Below are 20,277 nucleotides of genomic sequence, written 5' to 3' on the forward strand. Positions count from 1 at the left end.
ACTAAAACGAATGTTTATTTGAAGTCTTAAAAGCCATTAAACAAATTAATCAATTTGAAGTATAATAAAACTTCGGCGATAGTTTGTTATTTATTTTTTGGTTTTAATATGTCTACCAGTACGGAAGTAGTAACATCTGTAGGAAATTCTTGGATTATATGCCGGTCAAATACATATGCTGGTCGTATTTATTACTTTAACACAATGACTGGAGAAGCGGCATGGAATTTAAGCGAAACTGAGGTAATTTTAAACATTAATGAGTAAAATAAATAGCAATGTTTCTTAAAATTACTAATCATTGTTGTAAATAATTGCAGATGTTCATGTTGAGGTGAGCATCAACTAGAATATTTTATTAAAAGTTTTAATTTTACAGATTGAAAAAGCGAAGAAGAGAACGTCAATAATTGCAAGTCAAACAGGTTTTCAAATAGATAACTGTCCTGAACCCAAAGACTCACCACGAGATCTATCAAATCAGATACCGTCACATTCTAATAAACAAAAAATACCTTCTCGAAAAATGGTACCTTCTAAAGTGTATAACAAACAAATTATTAATAATCAGTTTCCAAGACCTAATTTCCCATATACAACTCCTTTTAATTCCTTAAGTTCTATAAATCCTATGCAATATTCTATGGTTGTTAATCCAACTGTTAACCCTAGTATGTGGAACTTCAATCCACAACCTATATTTGTGACTCCCAATGTAATAAATCAACAACCAGTAATTAATACCACATTTAATAATAATGACTATGTGCCAGTAACAAACACTTCTGTTCCTTTGTCAAGCCGTTTTAAAATTTTTAATGAAAATCAAAGAAGGAATCGAGTAAACAAAGGTTCATTTAGAGGCCGAAAAAATAATTTTAGGAATAGATTCAATAATGCAAGAAATTCGATGGATTTGAGGCTTCTTTTATCATCAAAAAAGAGAAAACCAAACAATCTTAATGGTAAAGGTATATTTTATAATTATTTTTTTCAGCTACTTTTAATGCTCACTTTATATTTATATGTTTCCTGTTTTATCTTGTAGAGGCTGAAGATTTCCAACAAGAACTATCTGATGTTAAATCAAGTAATAATATAAATAGTAAAGATAAAAGGACACCTTTTCACCAACTTATTTCTTGTGATGATGTTGATGATGACATTTGGTTTGAGGTAAGAAACTTTTTACTCTAAAAATTGTATGAAATATATATATTTTTTTTTTATACATAACAAAAACATCCATGGGTACTAAAGTGCCCATGCCTTTTTTTATTTACATTATTATTACATTGTTTGCTTAAAATTACGAACTTAAGCTTATTGTCTCGAATTTGATGGTGAGTCCAGAAGTGATCGTATATATAATATACATATAAACAAAAGGTAAACTTAATACCTAATGGTTTTCTCTCATATTCCACCTTTAGCTCAAACAGAAAAAACAAATGAATTGTAGGCAGTTAGTAACACATAGATAATCATATACATATTATATACACCTACATATTTAAAGTTAATAAATACATAGAATATTTATTTATTTATTTACTTTTATAAAACAACATATTTTTTTAACATTGTAAAAAAGATAATACCTATGTTAAGATAATTGAACAATTGTTATTTGAGCTATGAAACAACTGTTCATTATTATATATTTATTCAATAAAGTTAATGTATTAACTACATTACTCAGACTTCCTAAGCAGACTATTTGTTTTTCATGTTCATTTATATTAGATCTTTTCAAAATGTAATTCTTTCAGGAAAACCAAAATAGAAGCCAAAGTTTTAAAGATTCAATAGATATATCACCCTTAAGAAAGTTCCTGCAGATGGAAAATAGCTTTGATATCTGGTATATTGTTCTGGACTCAAACGTTCTTCTTAACAATATTACTTTTCTTGAAATTTTGTTAAATTCAGGTAAGATTTTTTTGACATTAAAATTCTAAATACTTATGTTATCAATACAATTAATTATATGTAACCTGTAAAAATAAATCAACAAAAACAGCCGCTCTGGTGTAGTGATGCATGTGGTTACCTAAAATACTGATGGTTTGCGGGTTCGATTCCTGTACCGGATGGATGTCCGTTTTTGTGGGTCTCTCCAATGTGCCTCGGAGGATACTTAAAGCCGTTGGTATGCGTGATTATTGTGAATACCTACCTCCTACATGGAGAAAGAGGGCTATGCCCAGCTATGCCCAGCTGTGGGATGTTACAGACTGAAACATAAGCTGTAAAAATAATTATTACAAGGTAATATAAGAAGTATTTAATTATATCACAAATACTGCATACCGTTCCTAAGTCATATACAGAAAGTCAGTCAAACAGAAGCAGTAATTTATGCTGCATAAGATTGGTAGAACTGAACTTAAACTACTGCTTCTTTTTGGTATACAGCTTAGGTATTTTTACATGATTGTGGTTTTATTTAATACCTTTAACTTTTATCCAGTCTGTATAAAAAAATAATGTTCGGGATCTTTTTAATAGTATTGTTCCCGAAAGTATGTATGGGTTTCAGTTCTTGAAGATCTTTTCGAGTTTTCTTGGAGATCTCAAAATCCAGGGTACATTTTATGTTGATACACATGACCCAAGAGTTTAGTCATAACTGTGATTAAATAAACAATTAATGCAATATAAATATTTAAATGTCATGGACAATAAAATAATATAAGAAATAAGTTACATAGAGAAGTCTGCTGTTTTAGATAAACAATGCCGCTTAATGGTACCTCAAGCTGTTATGAATAAAATAGAAATGGCAACTAAGTCTAGTCTCCGAACTCAAGCTTATGGAGCTGCATATTTTGTTTTACAAAAAGTTGATGCAAATATCGCAGTAATCGGTAAGTAATCAATGTATTTATTTCAAAGGTAATATTTCTAAACACATTTTAGTTATAAAAGGAATTCTAAATAAAACTTCATCCTTGCTTTATATAATTATATTACCACTAGCTGGGCCCCGTGTTTTCACCCCCATTGATTTGAGAAAAAATTAGCCTGAAATTGAAGAATAAATTTACCAACCGTCAATCATGTTGATTTAGTTTCAAAATTAAAGCCGTCATATATATATATTATATAATTTTAATATATTATTAATTTACAAAAACAAAAATATTTTTTTAGTTGTGGTTGCCAGTGGAATTATCTATAAAATGATATATAATTTATGTGGAGTAATTGTGAGGTTTTTTCTAAAAAGGGAGGCGATCATCTTAACCTTAGCTTTAGTTAGATGAATTAGTTGATCAAGTTTCAATGAGAATATATCAATGGAAGTTCGTAATGGATGCCGTTGTTTATTACCTGTTCTTTGTCTATTTGTTCATTTTTTAGGTACAGAAAATCAACAAGAAAGTAATGACGACAGAGCCGCTATATTGAATTGTTGTACAATATTAACAGATCAAGGTTACCCAGTGGTGAGTTATTTTACTATATTGTTATTTATGCACAGGAATATTTGTATATATTGTATATATATATTATTTCCATGTATATTTATCAAAAAAAAAAAATAGTTATAACAGGCTTCTGTTACCTGTAACACCAGCATTAAGTTGCTTATCATAGGAACAGATGACCATGTGTGTATGTTATAACTTATAAGATATTTAAAAGATATAAAAAAACCCTATTTACTTATAATACCATGAATGTCATACAAAATGTTTAGTAATAATCAGTAGGTTATATGTATAGTAAAAATGGATTGACAAATGAAATAGTAATGTTAGTAACATTTTTTGTATATTTTTAAGTTACTAAGTTTTAATATTCCTTCTCAGGTGCTTTTAACTGATGATATAGAGTTTCATAATTTAGAAGGAAATACACAATATCAAGTACTGACAGTCAATCAAGTTAAAAATATATTGAGTAAGACTGTGTCGAATGCCCCTAAAAGTAATAGTCTTGAAGACCTAACATTAAGTCGAAGTATAGTAATTACTATTCCCAATGATGTAAACAAACCTAGTTTAAATCACGTTAAAGAAAATATATGCAAAGATGCTATGGCTTACCCTACCGAAAAATATTCTAAAGCAATTAATATACCTGAAGATAGTGCATCTGATAACATAGTCGAAACAAATGAAATGCTGAAAAATAATAACAGTATAGGTGTTCAAACAAATACAATAAACTTACTACAAAATGCCAATGATAAAAGAATAGGGACTTCATCATCAAATAATGATGAAAAAATGTTAAATAAAAATACAAGACCAACTTTGAACCGAACATTGTCCAATGGTTTTAACACAAAACCAGATACTGAGAAACAAAAATTGAGGGGGCATAAACTTAGAACAAAATCAATTTCGAATTTGAATAAAGTTAATGACAATGAACTAACGAAAAGTGATAATATTAGTGAGGAAAGCCATCTGCCAAACTGCAATAGTGATAGAGATTTCTTAGTTCAAAATAGTTTTGATGACAACTCTATAATTGAAAAGACATCTACAGGAAAATCAAATACAAGTAACAATGTCAAAATGGATAATACTCAAGTAGAAAATAAAACAAACAATTTAGTTAAAGTGAATTGTTTACCCGAAAATACTGAAATTGAAGATAAAAATGTAATGTTCGAAGTGACAAGTAGTGATATGGAAGAGTGCTTAAGTAGAAAATGTGATGAGTTCATTTCACGATTTGTCCAAATAATAGAAGAAGCTAGTACTCAAGTATTACAACAGGATCCACCGTTTGTACTAGATACTATGCCTCCGCCGTGGACGATTTATGAAGCGACAGAATGCATAAAAAGAAAATTTCATAACGACAATGACATAGTTGATGCGGCGAACAAATTGTTAAATGTTTTATTCGTAATAGGTGGCTTGAGAGGTACGCATAAAGTAAATAAAGTATCAAAAAAACTTTCCTTTTTTAATGTTTTGTATTTTTTTAGGTAAAATTACAATTGACATTAGTCCACAAAAGTATATGGAAATGTATAGTTACGGTGTTTATTTAATAGATGCACTACAGGTTAATATATTTATTTTTTTATTACCATAATATATATTATAGTTACAAAAACCACGGAAATAGTATAATTTAATTTGTTAACAGGGTCTGTTAAATAATAGTGAGGATCTTCAGATTGCCGCAGAATCTCTCTCTAAACTGTTAAGTGATATAGAGAATACAAATGTAAATTCCGATAGTCGCTTTGAAGATTCATATACCGATATACTTCCTGAAACTGAAAACAACGTAACTCAAGAGAAATCAAGCAATGGTATGTGGAAAAAATGAATAGTTAAACTAAATTTATTTTAATAACTCTTGACTGGGCCGGTGGCGCAGTTACCCGTGACCGTGTTCTAGCTCCGGATTCAGACTTTAAGTCTAACTACAACTTTGGGTATAGAGTTTATATAATTATGTATTTATTGAAAAAAATATGAAAGTGTATTTTTGTCAGCTGTCATCTGAAATACAGAAGTTCTGGTAACTTATACAAATGAGAATCTTTAGTGTATTATGTAAAAAAAAAATCAACTTTTTCTTCTATTTATACTTACTGATGATTTTCTACAGATGTTTCATTGTTAAAGCGCTTAGATCTTTTTTCCGTTTCCAATAAAACATAGAGCCATCTCAAACGCTTTAAAAATTACTTTAAGAACCATAATATACATCAAAATTGTTATCTTAATAAATATGTATAGTTGGACATTTTTATATTTTTACATTTTTATATTTTTTATATTGATATTTGTCAACACTTTTAACCGCTGCTACTCTATCGTGTTCCACATTTAAAGTTTGTCTGAAATAAATCGTTAAACAAAAACATAATTTTCGTACATTACTACTATTATCATCAACTCTATAGTTAAAAACATATAGGAAACTAAAAATATTTCTTTTGTAATAATGATTTACTGTATAATTTTGTTTTGTAGTAGAGGCAATAACAGAGCTAGTGAACCCTGTCAACGATAAAATGGCTACTAAAAGTGAATGTAAAATCGTGACTTTTACTAACAAAAGTCCAGAGAAGAAAGCAAAAACTGAAAGTAACATTAGCTCCCATGGAAGCTATACGTTAAGATCGTCGAACAAGAAATTGTTACAGGTATTTAATAGCTCTGGACAATTCATACCGCGTGTTATGCCCTCGTACAACCTTTCGAATAATGACGTATGACGGAAATGGTCCATCTTTGATAATTAGCTCCTGAATGATATACATTCGCGTGCAACTGAATCGACTCAAGCCGTATATTGGTATAAAAGTTCGATTTTTAGGAAAATGGCTTATCTGACTTTCTTGTTTTTTTTTTTTTTGTTTGAAAGCCTAATCTTTTCTCTTAAAAAATGCTAGCCTAATGAGAAAAATCGGTTGAGTATTTATTGATAAAATTTAATTTGACAGAAATGCATAAAAAATGAAGAAAAATGAAAACAACAACATAATGAATAAAAAAATTATTTTTGATAAAAGTAAAGAAAATTAAAATTTTCAATACTTTGTATTGCCTCCCCTAGATTTTATGCGATTCGCTTGCATGCGATTTTTCATTGATTTTATCAATTTTTTGATAAAATCTTGAGATATCATATTCCATTCTTCCTCTAGCGCAGTTTTGAGTTCGACGATGCTTGATGGAGCCGTATCTCTAGCTCGCGCCCTCCGTTTTAGCTCGTCCCATAAATGCTCAATGCAATTCAGATCAGGACTGAGGGCTGGCCACATCATCGTCTCAATTTGCACCTCTTGATGAAACTGGCGAGTAACACTTGCTGTATGGCACCGAGAATTATCATGCATCCATAGAAAATCTTCTCCTATGTACCCTGTATAAGGTACAACATGATCGAGGATAATGTTTTCCACGTACTTTTGAGCTGTTAGACCACCACTCCGACCACCACCAGGCACGAAAACAAGCTCGGTCTTCCCTTCATATGATATTCCAGCCCACATCATGACTGAACCACCGCCATATGATACTGTTTCAGCGAAACAGCACTGCGAGAACCGTTCCCCTGGACGCCTGTATACTCAGTCTCTTCTGTCGTTGCCATGGAGACACATTCTGCTCTCGTCAGTGAACAACATGACGCTCCATTGCTCAATAGTCCAATTGAAATGTTCACGAGCAAATTGAAGTCGGGCTTGACGGTGAACTGCGGTCAGTTTCGGGCCTCTGGCTGACCGTTTAGGAGTTAAATTGGCTTTCTTCAGGCGTCTTCTAATTGTCCACTGATTGACAGCCACTCCTCGAACCCTTCTGAGCTCCTGTTGCACATCAACGCCCCTGAAATGGCGATTTCTCAACGAAGTTGAGATAATGAAGCGGTCTTCCGTCTCAGATATGCTCCGGTGTCTGTCTCTTAAAACCTTCTGTATACTCGTGAAACAGCTGATTGCCTCATGTTAAGTTCACGAGCGACTTGCCGTTGATTATGGCCATTATGTTGCAAGCGCAACAAAGCTACACCTTGGGTCGCTGCTTCTGAGGTAGTGTCCATTGGAGAGCGATTAAAATACTGGGAACTTAAGGAGATGTGTACCAGTCAACGTCTGACGAGTGACTGATAAGAAATATGGGTCACGTGAACTTTTATACATGATTAATTAGTCTCGCAACTCGTGGGTACCGCAACGAGTAATTTCCGTAACGCTCATGTTTGATCGTATTTATTTAAAAAGTTTTGTCATTGTTTATTTGAAAATTGGTATATTAATGAAAAAAAAAATATATGTGTTTCGAATAAAAAAACTTTTACAAAAATCGGATAAGCCATTTTCCGAAAAATCAAACTTATATACCAATATACGGCTTGAGTCGATTCAGCTGCACGCGAGTGTAGTAATGGTATCTTATATTAAAACTCGTTTACCAACTTTTCAGGAAAAGGAAGAATTTTCAGACAAAATGAAAGTGATACAAAATATAGACCCTGAATCTTCCTTTTTTATGAGCCTTCGTCTGAAAAGAAATGAAAATACTAATAGCGATCTTGATGTAAATAAACCGTTTGACGGTGATGTCAACATTGAAGATCGAGACAATTTTGAAACAGTAAATACAGAAAATGTTTGCGAAAGTGTTAGTAAAACAAATGAAAATGTAGATACATATAATTCGGAACAAGAAAATAATTTTGCTAATGAACCAAAAGTTATAAGAAATTTCACGCTATGTCCAGAAATTGAAAATAAATTAAAAGAAAAAAAAATTGCCTATGATAGCTGGATAAGTAAAAACTCTGCTTACCGAAATGAAATGGTATCTGAAGAGACTGAAGAGTTCGACTATGAATCAATGGAAAACGAATATTACGGTTGCGATTATGAAATGTATGACGCTGAAGATATATCAGAGCTTAATTCTTCCGATAGATGTACTGAAAACGAAGAAAGTGTAATCAGTGCAGAGAAAACGTATATACATTTTAAAGATATTATTGGAAAAATAGAACATAATATTAGGGAATCTTTTTCATTGGTTCACAGATTTTGGTAAATAATTTTAAAAATAATTTTGTTAAATAATTGTTTTTACACCTGACGAGCAAGTCCTTTTCTGAAGTCAGTTAATTATTTTATTACAGTGAAAAATGTTACACGACTCTGCGTTCAAATGAAAGAAATAATAAGAAACAAGAAATGCAACACATAGCAGAAGATACTTACCTATATTTAAGTAATTTGTGTGATGCTTTAAATAGGTAATTATAACTTGTTATTATTTAGGTTTGTTGAAATATATATTATTTAAATTTTGAAATAAAATTTGTCCATTCTATGTAGCATTTTAAGCAGAGAATCAAGTGATTCAGCATATAGAATACAGGAACTCTTGAAGTTAGAAGAATTGGGAGAAATAGTTTTAGAAGATAATGATTTAGAAGGTTACAGGTATATTAATTTTTAAATCATTTAATAATACACACAAACTTTAGAGTTTATAAGAAATTGCCACCAAGTAAATTTAAAATAACCATGTGCACTTTTTGATTTTTATTTTTACCACTATGAGACAAAATAATAAATTCATATTTATATGTTACTAGATTAATTATGGATATATTAGCTACGTTTTGATACAACCTTATTTACTGCTTCATTTGTCATAATTTTGTTGCGCTAAATAGGTACGGGAAGGATTAGTAAAGTTAGAAGAAAGGTAAGGGCTACTCCAATGCTATTAAATAGTAGTTTTTAGTTTCAATAATAGTAATAAGCTTTTTTCGTTTTAGTTACTGACATACATACATAGTCATCATCACTACACTTGAGGAAAGTTTTTGATTATATTGTTTTAACTGCCAAATATATGTAACACAAATATAGCTCGTTAATATGTGCTTCATCATCATCCATCATTTAGGAAGATCCATAAGGACTAACGTTCAGACATACATGTTATAATAATAACATAATATATATGCAATATTTGAACACATATAAATATTAATTCTCAAGCAAAAATGAAACCCGCAACCATGTATACCTTTAACGGAACTAACATCACTACTATACAATAATATCGCCAAGACAAGAACTGAGAATCACAATGGAAACTTTTAATTGAATTCGACGTTTCAAAAGGATTACATGCATCCGCTGTGATTAGCTATTAGGGCGCCTTCAAATTGGAGGCGTGAGGAAGCGCTGCAGTTGCGCCCCTGTGGCGCGCTAGCCGCGCCACCTCTAGTTTCCATACAATTTCTAAAAGCGCAGTCGCAGCGCCACTACCGTAACACGCGCACGTCATTTTTGTGTAAGGAAGTGACACGCTTTTAATCTTTATTGACAAACAAGAGCTTAATACTTTTATGTAGAAAATCCATTGCGTAACTGGCAAATGTCACTAGAATTTGCGAAAGCATTATAGACGCACGTCTGCTGCGCCAGTCACGCCACTGCAGCGCTTCCTCACGCCTCTAATTTGAAGGCGCCCTTACATTTGTAACATATAAATGTGAATAATACGAATTGCGAGAAATTAATGTTGCAAATATTCGTTGTTTGCAAATTATTACTAAATGTATTTATTGCTAATAATTTGTTTTAGGACTTTCGTCACCAAATGCATTGAACAAGGAAATGTTTTAAAGGATTCCGTTCAACTAGTGATCGACGCTAGTAGAGAATAACCAAAAAACTTTCAATATAATAACTATATTGTTCTATTTTATCAAATTTGCATGAACTAAAATTTGTTTGCTAAACAAAAGGGAAAAAAACGAGAAACGATACGTTACGTAATGCATTATACTGTTAGTTATTTTTATTTTTAAATGATAAGCCTCTTTATCAGTTCTAAGTTTAAAAGATTTTAAAACATGTTTTTACATCTCGACAAAAATCATAAATAATAAACGTTTAAGTATTTTAAATTAGACTTTTATTAACGAAACATTAAAAAATCCTTAACTTTTATGTATTGGACGTTATTATAATGGTGAGTGATTAAGAGTATTTTATTATTTATGGCACAGTAAGTGCGTAACCATCATTATTATGTTAATAATATTAACATTAACAATACCAATGAAAGATAAGACAATGACTAAATTAAATATTTAACGAAAGCCTCTTCCGTCCACCATAGCTTGAGCACAGTACTTCGGGAATTGTATGAGTGATAATAAAAAGTCTGTGAGGCCCTGAAACAAAATTGAAAAAGATTATTGATAAATTTAGACTAATCCATGACTTTTTTGTAAAAAGTATAGTTACCTAATTTTTTATGTTAAATATCATGCACAAGAATAGATATATAGAAGACAAAATATAGCTAAAGCGTTCGATGTAAAACATAATTTTTTTAATAGGAAGTTGTTTGGTTAACTGATTTACATGTAAATTCTGTAACATAATTTAATTTACATAGCCAACATTAACCATATTAGTTTTTAGTGCATATGATAATTTTCGCGATAATTATGATATTATCGAAATAATTCAACTTCCTACTATGTATATTATTAAGTTTTATGACAAGTTCACAGGCAGTGATGGCACCTGCGTATTTGTCTCGCTTATAATATGTTTTTTATTTAAATAATATAATTATATATTTTAGTAGTAAAAAAATTTAGTTTCTCATTTAATAATTTGGTACACCATACAAAAAACCAACTGAAATTCGAGGTACTATCTTATTAGCATTAACATTTAGCGCTATCTGTTGCTATCAGGAGTTGGGCTACTATTCACTCGTAAGTGAATAAGAGTAGAATATATTTACAGCTATTGCACGAAAGCGACAATCACCGTGAAAAGAATACCACTACGACAGTACATTCTTAGGTATTTTAACTGTTTCTTAAGGTCATTGCCCAGAGGATCTAAATTAAAATGATCATCCTCTTGAGGAAATGCCCGGGCGTAGAGATAGTCTGAAAACCGGTACCCTGACTGACTGGCTCATCAGAAAAGAGACAACATTTTTTTTTATCACTTACATATATGTAAATAAATAGTCTGTGTAATAATAAATATTGATATTGCATCAAAATATATGCTATATTACTGTATTGTGTGGCTACGGTACTAAAGAATATAGCCACCCCCTCTCTTCCCGTGGCTGTCGTAAGAGGCGACTAAGGGATAACACAGTTCCGCTACCACCTTGGAACTTAAAAAGCCGACCGGTGGCGGGATAACCATCCAACTACTGGCTTTGAAATACACAGGCCGAAGACGGGCAGCAGCGTCTTCGGTGCGACAAAGCCAGTACTGCGGTCACCAACCCGCCTGCCCAGCGTGGTGACTATGGGCAAAACACATGAGCTCACGTTATTTTTGGCGTAAACTTGTGGAGGCCTATATCCAGCAGTGGACTGTATAGGCTGTAATGATGAATGATGATATGCTATATTATATTAATAGGTAAATAAATTATATGCTAGTTTTTTGTGCATCTATCGTTGTTCTTCTCATATGTACCTATACGTACCGTAAAACCTTACAAGATTGCCCAGCTTATCTGAGTTTGCTCAGCAAGGTACTTTTCACAAATATTTAAAAAACCGGCAATATTTTTTTGCTGTGCTTAGTTTTTAAACTATGGAAGAAAATTGAATATGTGTCCTGCAATACTAATTAACTGATTTTTTCTTACGTCATTTCAGTTGGCTATTAAACTGTGTTGAAGTTGGTGGTATATTTTGCGGGCCAAAATTCGTGTGAAAAACTCTCTTTAAAACTCGATTTGTAATAATCCCAAGGTGGGCAAGTTTTTGACCATTGGTAGCTTGTGATAAATATACAAGAAAGATCGAATATCCGATGCGAAATCTCTCTTAAATTCAAAAATATGATGGTGGGCATTGTCAAATTAGTTTTTCCAAAGTAGTTGTTACAACTTTGTCCACCAAAATGTTGTCGTTAAGGTTGTCACCTCAATGTTAAATTGGATTCGAGATAAGTAGATACTATTTTTTTCATTAATTTCGAAACTACCTAAGTGCATACTTAAATAGTAATTTCATAATCCTTTGTTTTCATTAATTTTGTAATTTAATTTTGAAATCAATACATGAGCTGAAAATGAAAATTTTGTTGAAAAGGTTCATTGAATGTATTTGCAACATAATAAGGGTGATTTTGGATAAGAGTATTTGTTAATTTTGCTGAATTTATTTATTTTTATATTTATCTCAGGATGCATAATACTAAGCCTAAAAACACAAGAAAGAAAAGAAGAACATTAAGAAATGTTAGATTTAGCGGTTGACATGATAGAAAATAACAGGATGTCAAATCAGGAGGCAGAAATGAGGTTCGGGATCCCTCGATGAACGGTATTAAATAAAGTTAAGAAAATTCACTTAAAATCACTTGGAGGACAAACCAAGTTCACTGACGAAGAGAAAGAAAATTGGCAAATGTGTTGTTAGCTTCAGCAGATTATGGCAGCCCCATGACGAAAATGGATGAAAAAATGGTAGTCTATAAATATGTAACAAAATTCACGGACTGATTTGTTCGATGGAAAATTACCCAGTAATACGTGCATGTACTTTACACTACTGCAAATTGTATGATAGTTCAATTTTTTTAGATTAATGTTTAAGAGTGAAATAAGTCATAGTAACATCAAGTACGTCACCGTACTGATTAGTAATAAAAAATGTGAAAACCCTTGTTTATCATTTTATTTGTATGAAAAATCACAAAAAAAAAATTTGACTGCCCACTCAAATTTGACAGGTAATATAAATATTTAAACTTTTATTATTAAGGTCCTATAATAGGTTAAGCATTTTTCTAGAACTATTCCCAAATCTGGTGTTCTTAAGGTAGAAAATACGGAAGTTACAAAGGTTTCCGCAAAATGGGCAAACTTGTAAAAAGTACTATATATTTGGCCCGGTGTCCAAATAGAGGTTTTTGGCACAAAAATATTCATTATCTTGATATTATAATACATACTCTGCAAAGAACACTACATTTACCTATTATGTAGTGCAATAACACATTAGAAATAGTATTATTAAAAAAAAAAAAAAAAAATTAAAGTTGAATTCAAATTCGCAAGAAAACTGGGCAAAGTCGTACGGTTTTACGGTACCTAATTTAATAAAGTTACAATTCAAATTTTAAATAAAATTTTCATAGTAATCCGGTTTTAATGCGGTTATACTTGTTAGACTGGCACATAATTACTCAAAGGATCAGTTCAAACACATCTATTGTAATATTTTTATTACAAGTATTTTTACAAATTTTCGCTTAAGTTATAGGTATATGACTATCAAGTGAAGTCGCATTAATTATTTTAATTAAAATAATATAACTTGTAATGTGACATTTTACTTAGCGCGTCGAGTACTAAATTTATTTGGCACACCTCAACCGCATTGAATTCTCACTTCTCTACTTCGTGTATTTTATTACTATGTAACGAATACCTACCGATAATCCTTCGATGCAAACTGTTAACGGGAGCAGTATAATGTAGAAGCCAGAGGCTAATGCAGCGAGCCACAGTGAGAGGAATATAAAGATTATTAACCATATTATCGAGTAAATTATATTCACCATTATCTGTAAAAATAATAATACACTATTAAAGCAGATGATAAAGTAATCTGTTTCACTATCGTTTGTATAACTTGCGTCGTTACTCGATCGTTAAATTCTGTTATGTTATAAATATAGGATAAAACAAGCATTCTTGAACATATTAGTTTATTTTTGTAATACAACTCGTAAATTAATGGTTTCGTTAGTGTGACTTGTGATTTAAAGTATAAAAATAAAATTAACATGTTATTCTTAAACATTTGTTACACATAAAATACATATTAAAACTAAAACGTGCTGATTTTTCTAAATCTTTATCATGAATGTAGGAAAAAATGTTATTTATAATGTCCAACTTATTTCCATTAATAAGTAACATGTAATAAATAATATCTAGATTAATTTTAAAATCGTTCCAAGTGAAAGCGCTTCTAAAGTTTCTTCTTTGGGTGAAGGAATGCTAAGTATCTTCTTATATAGCTCTAACAAATTTTATATTCAAACAGGTAACGTGACAACTCGTCTAGTTTGTTTACGTGCGAGTAGTGTGAATTGATGCGTCCTATCTGCCTGTCTACTTTAAAACCTGTTTATTGTTACGAAATATGAATGCGTACGATTTTCGGTTCACGAAACAATATCGAATAAACAACGGAACAATTTACTATAAACTAATGGAATTTATTTGCAAAATTTATCATCATCGCATTATTTACCTACTTATTATTAATAATTTTTAATAATTTAGGTATAGAATTTATAATTGTTGACATGGAAATGTGTCATTTTAAATGTTTTAATCAATAATTCCATTTGGCTACGTAATTTAATGTTATCATAATGTGAAAAACGAATATGTGAGTAATCGAAGCTATTTATTTAACCTACTTTAAAGTGAATTCAAAGGTAAGTAATAATAAAGGGCCAACGGTATTTTAAAAATGATGATATCATATTAACTTTACTATTTCTAAGAATACATCATGATATAATTAAAGTGTTTAAGCTGTTCTGATTAAAAATATCGCTTTTGGTGACATCATTTTTACAATACTTTATATATGTAGTAAGATAAAACATTAACTACAAATATTAAATTATTTGATATAAAAATATTTCTATTACAAAATGTTAATTGGGAAAAAATTTACCACTTACCGATATCGGTTATTTTATAGTGTCGAAACAAAACACGAAGTTCGAACCGAAACGTCCAAAGTATCTACAAGCTAGCGTGTGACTGCAAGGCTGTTTGCTAGATAACAACGTTTGCTTTGAATGTAGAATAGCTACCTACCTCTTAACATGCTCATAACATACAAATATCAAATGACTCATTTACTCACACGCTTTATATAAATGAATAATAAACTAATGATAGTAAGGAATTTTTAGGATAATAGTAAAATTAGAAGGTATAAGTAGGTAGTAAATGTATTTTACTTGCGTATTAATTGGATTGATTTTTGGGATAACAAATAGGGTAATAAATAAAATTGAGCTATTGGTTCATTATCATATGTATAACTTTAAACTTTTCTTAAGTTTCTACCATAGACATTGGATTTTTTATGGTTATTTTTATCTCACCTTGAACCAAAGCGCTTTCTTCAAAACTTGTGGTTTATAACCGACTTCAAAAATAGGAGGAGGTTCTCAATTCGACTGTATCCCTTTTTAACGTGTCTTACCTCATAACTTTTTACTGGGTTTACCGATTTTGAATCTTTTTTTAAATTATGTTATGGGCTTACTCTTGACCCCAGTCTAGCTCTAGAGCAGAGACGAGGTCGAAGATGGAGCGAGATCAGTCAGAAAAAGCCTGTTCACTCGCGCTTAAAACATGTTCGGGTTATATGAACTCGGAAATACAGACGCCGCACAGTGGGACAGAACCGTGCGTATAGTTCGCGTCATGTAAAAAGAACGCTGAAGGAAAATGGACGGGGTGCGTTTGCGCATACGTATACTCGCGCACAAAAGTACTATTGTTTTATTTTTTAATTAGGCTTTCACTCGCGGCTTCCTATAATGGTTATTGGTAGATACATTAAAAATAATAAAAATACCGGTGCGAATACTTCGGACTAAATAAGTATAATAATTATCACTTTACAAAATTACATTTTTTTTTTTCAAACAAAAGCATTAAGAAATTTTTTAGTTATTGAAATGTCGTATTCAAAAATATTAATTATCTGTACTCTCGATATTTGTATCTTAATAGTTTTTATGTATTTAAAATGATAAATTGATATTTTTTTTAGTTATATAAATAGTAAATGGAGCTTTACAAGTGTCCGTATGCTAATGTGTTGTGAAAGTAAGTGATAAATGCGGAAAAAACGTGAATTACGATTGACAGTGGTTTGTTTACCAAATAAGATTGTTTCAAAAAATGGACAGTACGAAAAAGTTTTTTCAAGAGTTGGCAGCACTGTAAATCGCCTTTTGCGCATTTTGACAACCAGTGTTCTTTTTACATGACGCGAATTATATATTATAAATAATTTTTCTCACTTCTCTATGTAAAACTATTTCGTTTCGTAATTTATAACTTTTGTGCGCGATAATAATTTGAGTCGACGTCGAACTGTCAACCGCTGTCAACCAATAGCACACCGGCAAGCATGCGACACCTGATAAACACTCCCGTCCCCCTACCCTTTACCACCAAATAGATCGATAAATCGCTTCTGCGCAGCTTCAAGGCCAGCGTTCTTTTTACATGACGCGAACTATACCGTCTCAAAAATAGCTTTTCGTAATGTTCTATATTGAATATTTTGTTAATGCATATGTCTGCCCCTATTGAGTTCGTTCGCTCTACCATGGTCTCTCTCTGAGAACGTATTACATCCTTGCTGTCTCTTGCGCAGGACAAATATCTCTCAACAATCGTACTGTTATCTGCGTATCCAACAATTCCTGGTTGTAGCATATCGTTCCTTCAGTATGAGCTACCCGGTACAGTGTAGCACAAGATTCCGAAAACTGCGCGATTATTTGAAGGTTAAGGAAATTACAATTAAAAGAAAAGATAAAAAAGCATTAGAATTAATTAAACACACTATTAAAAATACTCACATTTGATATTTCACAATAAAGGCTCACGGACAACTTTTTTCTTCTTCCCTTCAAAATCGAGAATTAATTAAACACTATTAAAAACACTCACACGTGATACTTCAAAATAAAGGCTCACAGATAACTTCTTTCCTTTTCGTTTCGAAATCGCTTGTTTCGCTGTTCAAATCGAACTAACTCTGGCGGGCGACATCGGGCTCATATACATATATTCAAAGAGCTCTAGGATATTCGAGAAAGTTTGAGAATATTTTCTTTCTCATACCTTCTAGAATGTTCTCGACATTATCGTCCGATGTAACAGGTTCTGCAGCTGTAGCATAAAGGCGCGAAATTTAAAAACTTAAATTTTAGCATGTTTTCAGAACTAAATTAAGCAATTGCTCGCACCGCCTTTCGAAATGCAACCCAAATAATCGTTGTTCTGTATAAAGTTCAAATACTCGACAATAGATGGCGCCACTACACTTTGAAGGGTTGGAAAAGCCCTTATATCTTTAAAAACACGCCCTTTAGGTTAAAACGGGAACTTTCTTTTTCGAGGGGGGATAAAGGGCTATCATGCTATGTAAGTCCCTTTATCGTGCCGGGACTCCTTTTTAAGTTTTATCGGCACGCACATTTTATCAACTTAGTTTTATTATATATAATGATATGTATGAGATTTTTCTATTCACATATATAATAATCTTAAAGTTGCAGTTTATTAATTCAGGAGAAACAAGACCTACTGGCCTGTTTCTCCTGAATTAATAAACTACCTCCCGCAGTCAATAGTCAATTAGTATCGTCATCCGTCAAATAGTGTTACACAACAGTTTTTACATGCCTAAATATTAAGTTTTATACAGTAATAGCTGTGCCCGCGGCTTCGGCCACGTTGAAATCAGTTTGTCACAAAGTTTTCCCGGCAAACTTCCATTGAAACTCTCATCAAAATCGGCTTAGCCGTTCCGTAAACCTTCCTCTTGAAGCCCTCTCTCTATTGGTGAAACCGTATGAAAATCCATTCAGTAGATTTTTAAGGAATCGATCACATACGCTTTTGGGGACTTTGTTTTATAATACACTAACTCTTGCCCGCTACGTCCGCGTGGCTATGAAGATATGCATTACTATTAAGATGTTTAACGCAAATTATTTTTTTATTTCAGTCACTTGAAATGCTTATCACTCTGAGTAACTTTTTCAAAGGCACAATTTATTATAATTTAATAGTTATTTGTATAAAACCTCTCTATACACCATATTTTTAGTTTTATTTTCAGGCTTCTTATATATAACTAATATCTGCTGTATATGTTTCATACAAACTATCAACCCCAATTAAACCCCCTTAGCGGTGGAATATCGCAAAATCCGTTCTTAGCGGACGTCTAACTACCTCTCTGCCAAATTTTATCTTTGTCCATCTTGGATGGATGGACCATCCAGCGGTTTTTGAGTTCTCGTGATGAGTGAGTCAGTGACCTTTCTCTTTTATCTATATAGACTACGATGTATTATTTGGACACTTCCTTACTATCTATAGAGCATACATTTTAAATTTCAAGTCTCTTCAAAAACATAAGACTTTCATACAAACTTCCAACCCCCGTTTTATCCCCTTAAGGGTCGAGTTTCGTAAAATCCGTTCCCAGCGGATTTTTATGCCCTATAAGGAACCTATCTGCAAAATTTCAAGTTTGTAGTTGTTATAGTTTCGGAGATTTCGTGATTAGTGAGTCAACGTAACATCCCCCGTTTTAACCCCAAAAGGGAGTTGATTTCTAAAGATACATTATTTGAACACCTTGTTACCATCTATAGAGCATACATTTTAAATTTCAAGTCTCTTACGTCAAAAACATGGGACTCTCATACAAACTTCCAACCCCCATTTTACCCCCTTAGGGGTTGAGTTTCGTAAAATCCGTTCTTAGCGGATGTTTACGCTCTATAAGGAACCTATTTTGCCAAATTTAAAGTTTGTAGCTGTTATAGTTTCAGAGATTTCGTGATGAGTGAGTGACCTTTCGCTTTTATATATATATATATATAGATATAGACTAGCAGACCCGGCAGACGCTGTCCTACCCGGAAAACAGCTACCAAAGATTGCATACATACCGATAGCAGCACCACCTACTGGGTCCAATTGAGATAAAAATTACCCTATCTTCCAAGTTGGAACAAATTACAGATGCTAACAAAATTCGATAAAAATTGGTTCAGTAGTTTCGGTGTTTATCGCTAATATACATCGTGAAGCGAAATTTATATATATTATATATAAATTTATCGTATCGTATCATAAAACATTATTATAAGTATTTTCATCATCTATATAAATAAAAATTAAACGTCGAAATGTACATACGCGCACAATTTCGGAACAACTATCAAATAGGATAATTAGGAATATTAGGATAAATTTTTTTTGGTATGTTCACTGTTGTTAAGAGCCATTTCACAAAAATCGGTACAATCCGCGAAATTGTAATATTTTGACGTCGTTAATCTCAGTGTTGGATGCAATAATGTAATTTATATTCTTGAAATATAATAGAGCAACCTTTGTTGTAGTCCATAGTCAGATCAGAATTTTGATTTATATTATGTGTATAAAATTATTAACCTTTTCATCAGCCTCCTCCCTGGGTAAACGGTCGCAATGTATACTTTGAAGTCCTACTTTTCAATAACCTCTACGTTAAAACCATTTTAAAAAAATACGTAATATGTGGAATATAATTTTGTTGCGCACTATCGCAGATTTTTATTCAATTTGTATCTCTATTAAACGATAAAAAAAAATTTAAAGTTACGAATATTTTCCAAATAAGTACAATTTTAAAAGCGATATTTTTCTTAGAAAACTAAGAAATTTTAACAAACTATCTTCATCAAAGTAAACTTACATCATTAAGGAATACAAAAAAAAATAATAATTAAAAGATGTAATCATTTTTAATACATTTTATATTAAATAATAAAAAGATAGTATATATTACCACGCATCAAGCCCAGTAAATCAGTCGAGCGCTAGCGCTCTTAGAGGTAATGTCCACGCCAAATTCTGCGGAGCCGTCTCTTTCGCTCACACGCAGCAAGCGCCTGTTGTTATAGCGGATAAACCGCATTTGATACTTTTATAATAAAATATAAAT

The 20,277-nt window shown here is 31.7% G+C and overlaps 1 protein-coding gene across 1 annotated transcript; it reads left to right on the forward strand.

The window, feature by feature from the left end:
- Nucleotides 1–8: 8 nt before the first annotated feature.
- On the forward strand, nucleotides 9–10,404 carry LOC123658036. The gene is made up of 14 exons (XM_045593518.1): nucleotides 9–243; nucleotides 380–671; nucleotides 998–1,176; nucleotides 1,773–1,932; nucleotides 2,733–2,870; nucleotides 3,367–3,452; nucleotides 3,819–4,887; nucleotides 4,952–5,031; nucleotides 5,116–5,284; nucleotides 5,955–6,127; nucleotides 7,911–8,521; nucleotides 8,614–8,730; nucleotides 8,813–8,920; nucleotides 10,080–10,404. The coding sequence occupies exons 1-14, from the start codon at nucleotides 109–111 to the stop codon at nucleotides 10,159–10,161; spliced, it is 3,399 nt and encodes a 1,132-aa protein (XP_045449474.1). The 5' UTR covers nucleotides 9–108; the 3' UTR covers nucleotides 10,162–10,404.
- Nucleotides 10,405–20,277: the final 9,873 nt, after the last annotated feature.

This window comes from Melitaea cinxia, chromosome 11, assembly GCF_905220565.1.
Source record: "Melitaea cinxia chromosome 11, ilMelCinx1.1, whole genome shotgun sequence".
NCBI lineage: Eukaryota > Metazoa > Arthropoda > Insecta > Lepidoptera > Nymphalidae > Melitaea > Melitaea cinxia.

Coding starts and splice junctions, on each gene's coding strand:
- LOC123658036 (XM_045593518.1), top strand. CDS start 109: ATGTCTACCAGTACGGAAGTAGTAACATCTGTAGGAAATTCTTGGATT. Junction 1,177..1,772: donor ATGATGACATTTGGTTTGAG/GTAAGAAACTTT, acceptor TAATTCTTTCAG/GAAAACCAAAATAGAAGCCA. Junction 8,522..8,613: donor TCATTGGTTCACAGATTTTG/GTAAATAATTTT, acceptor ATTTTATTACAG/TGAAAAATGTTACACGACTC.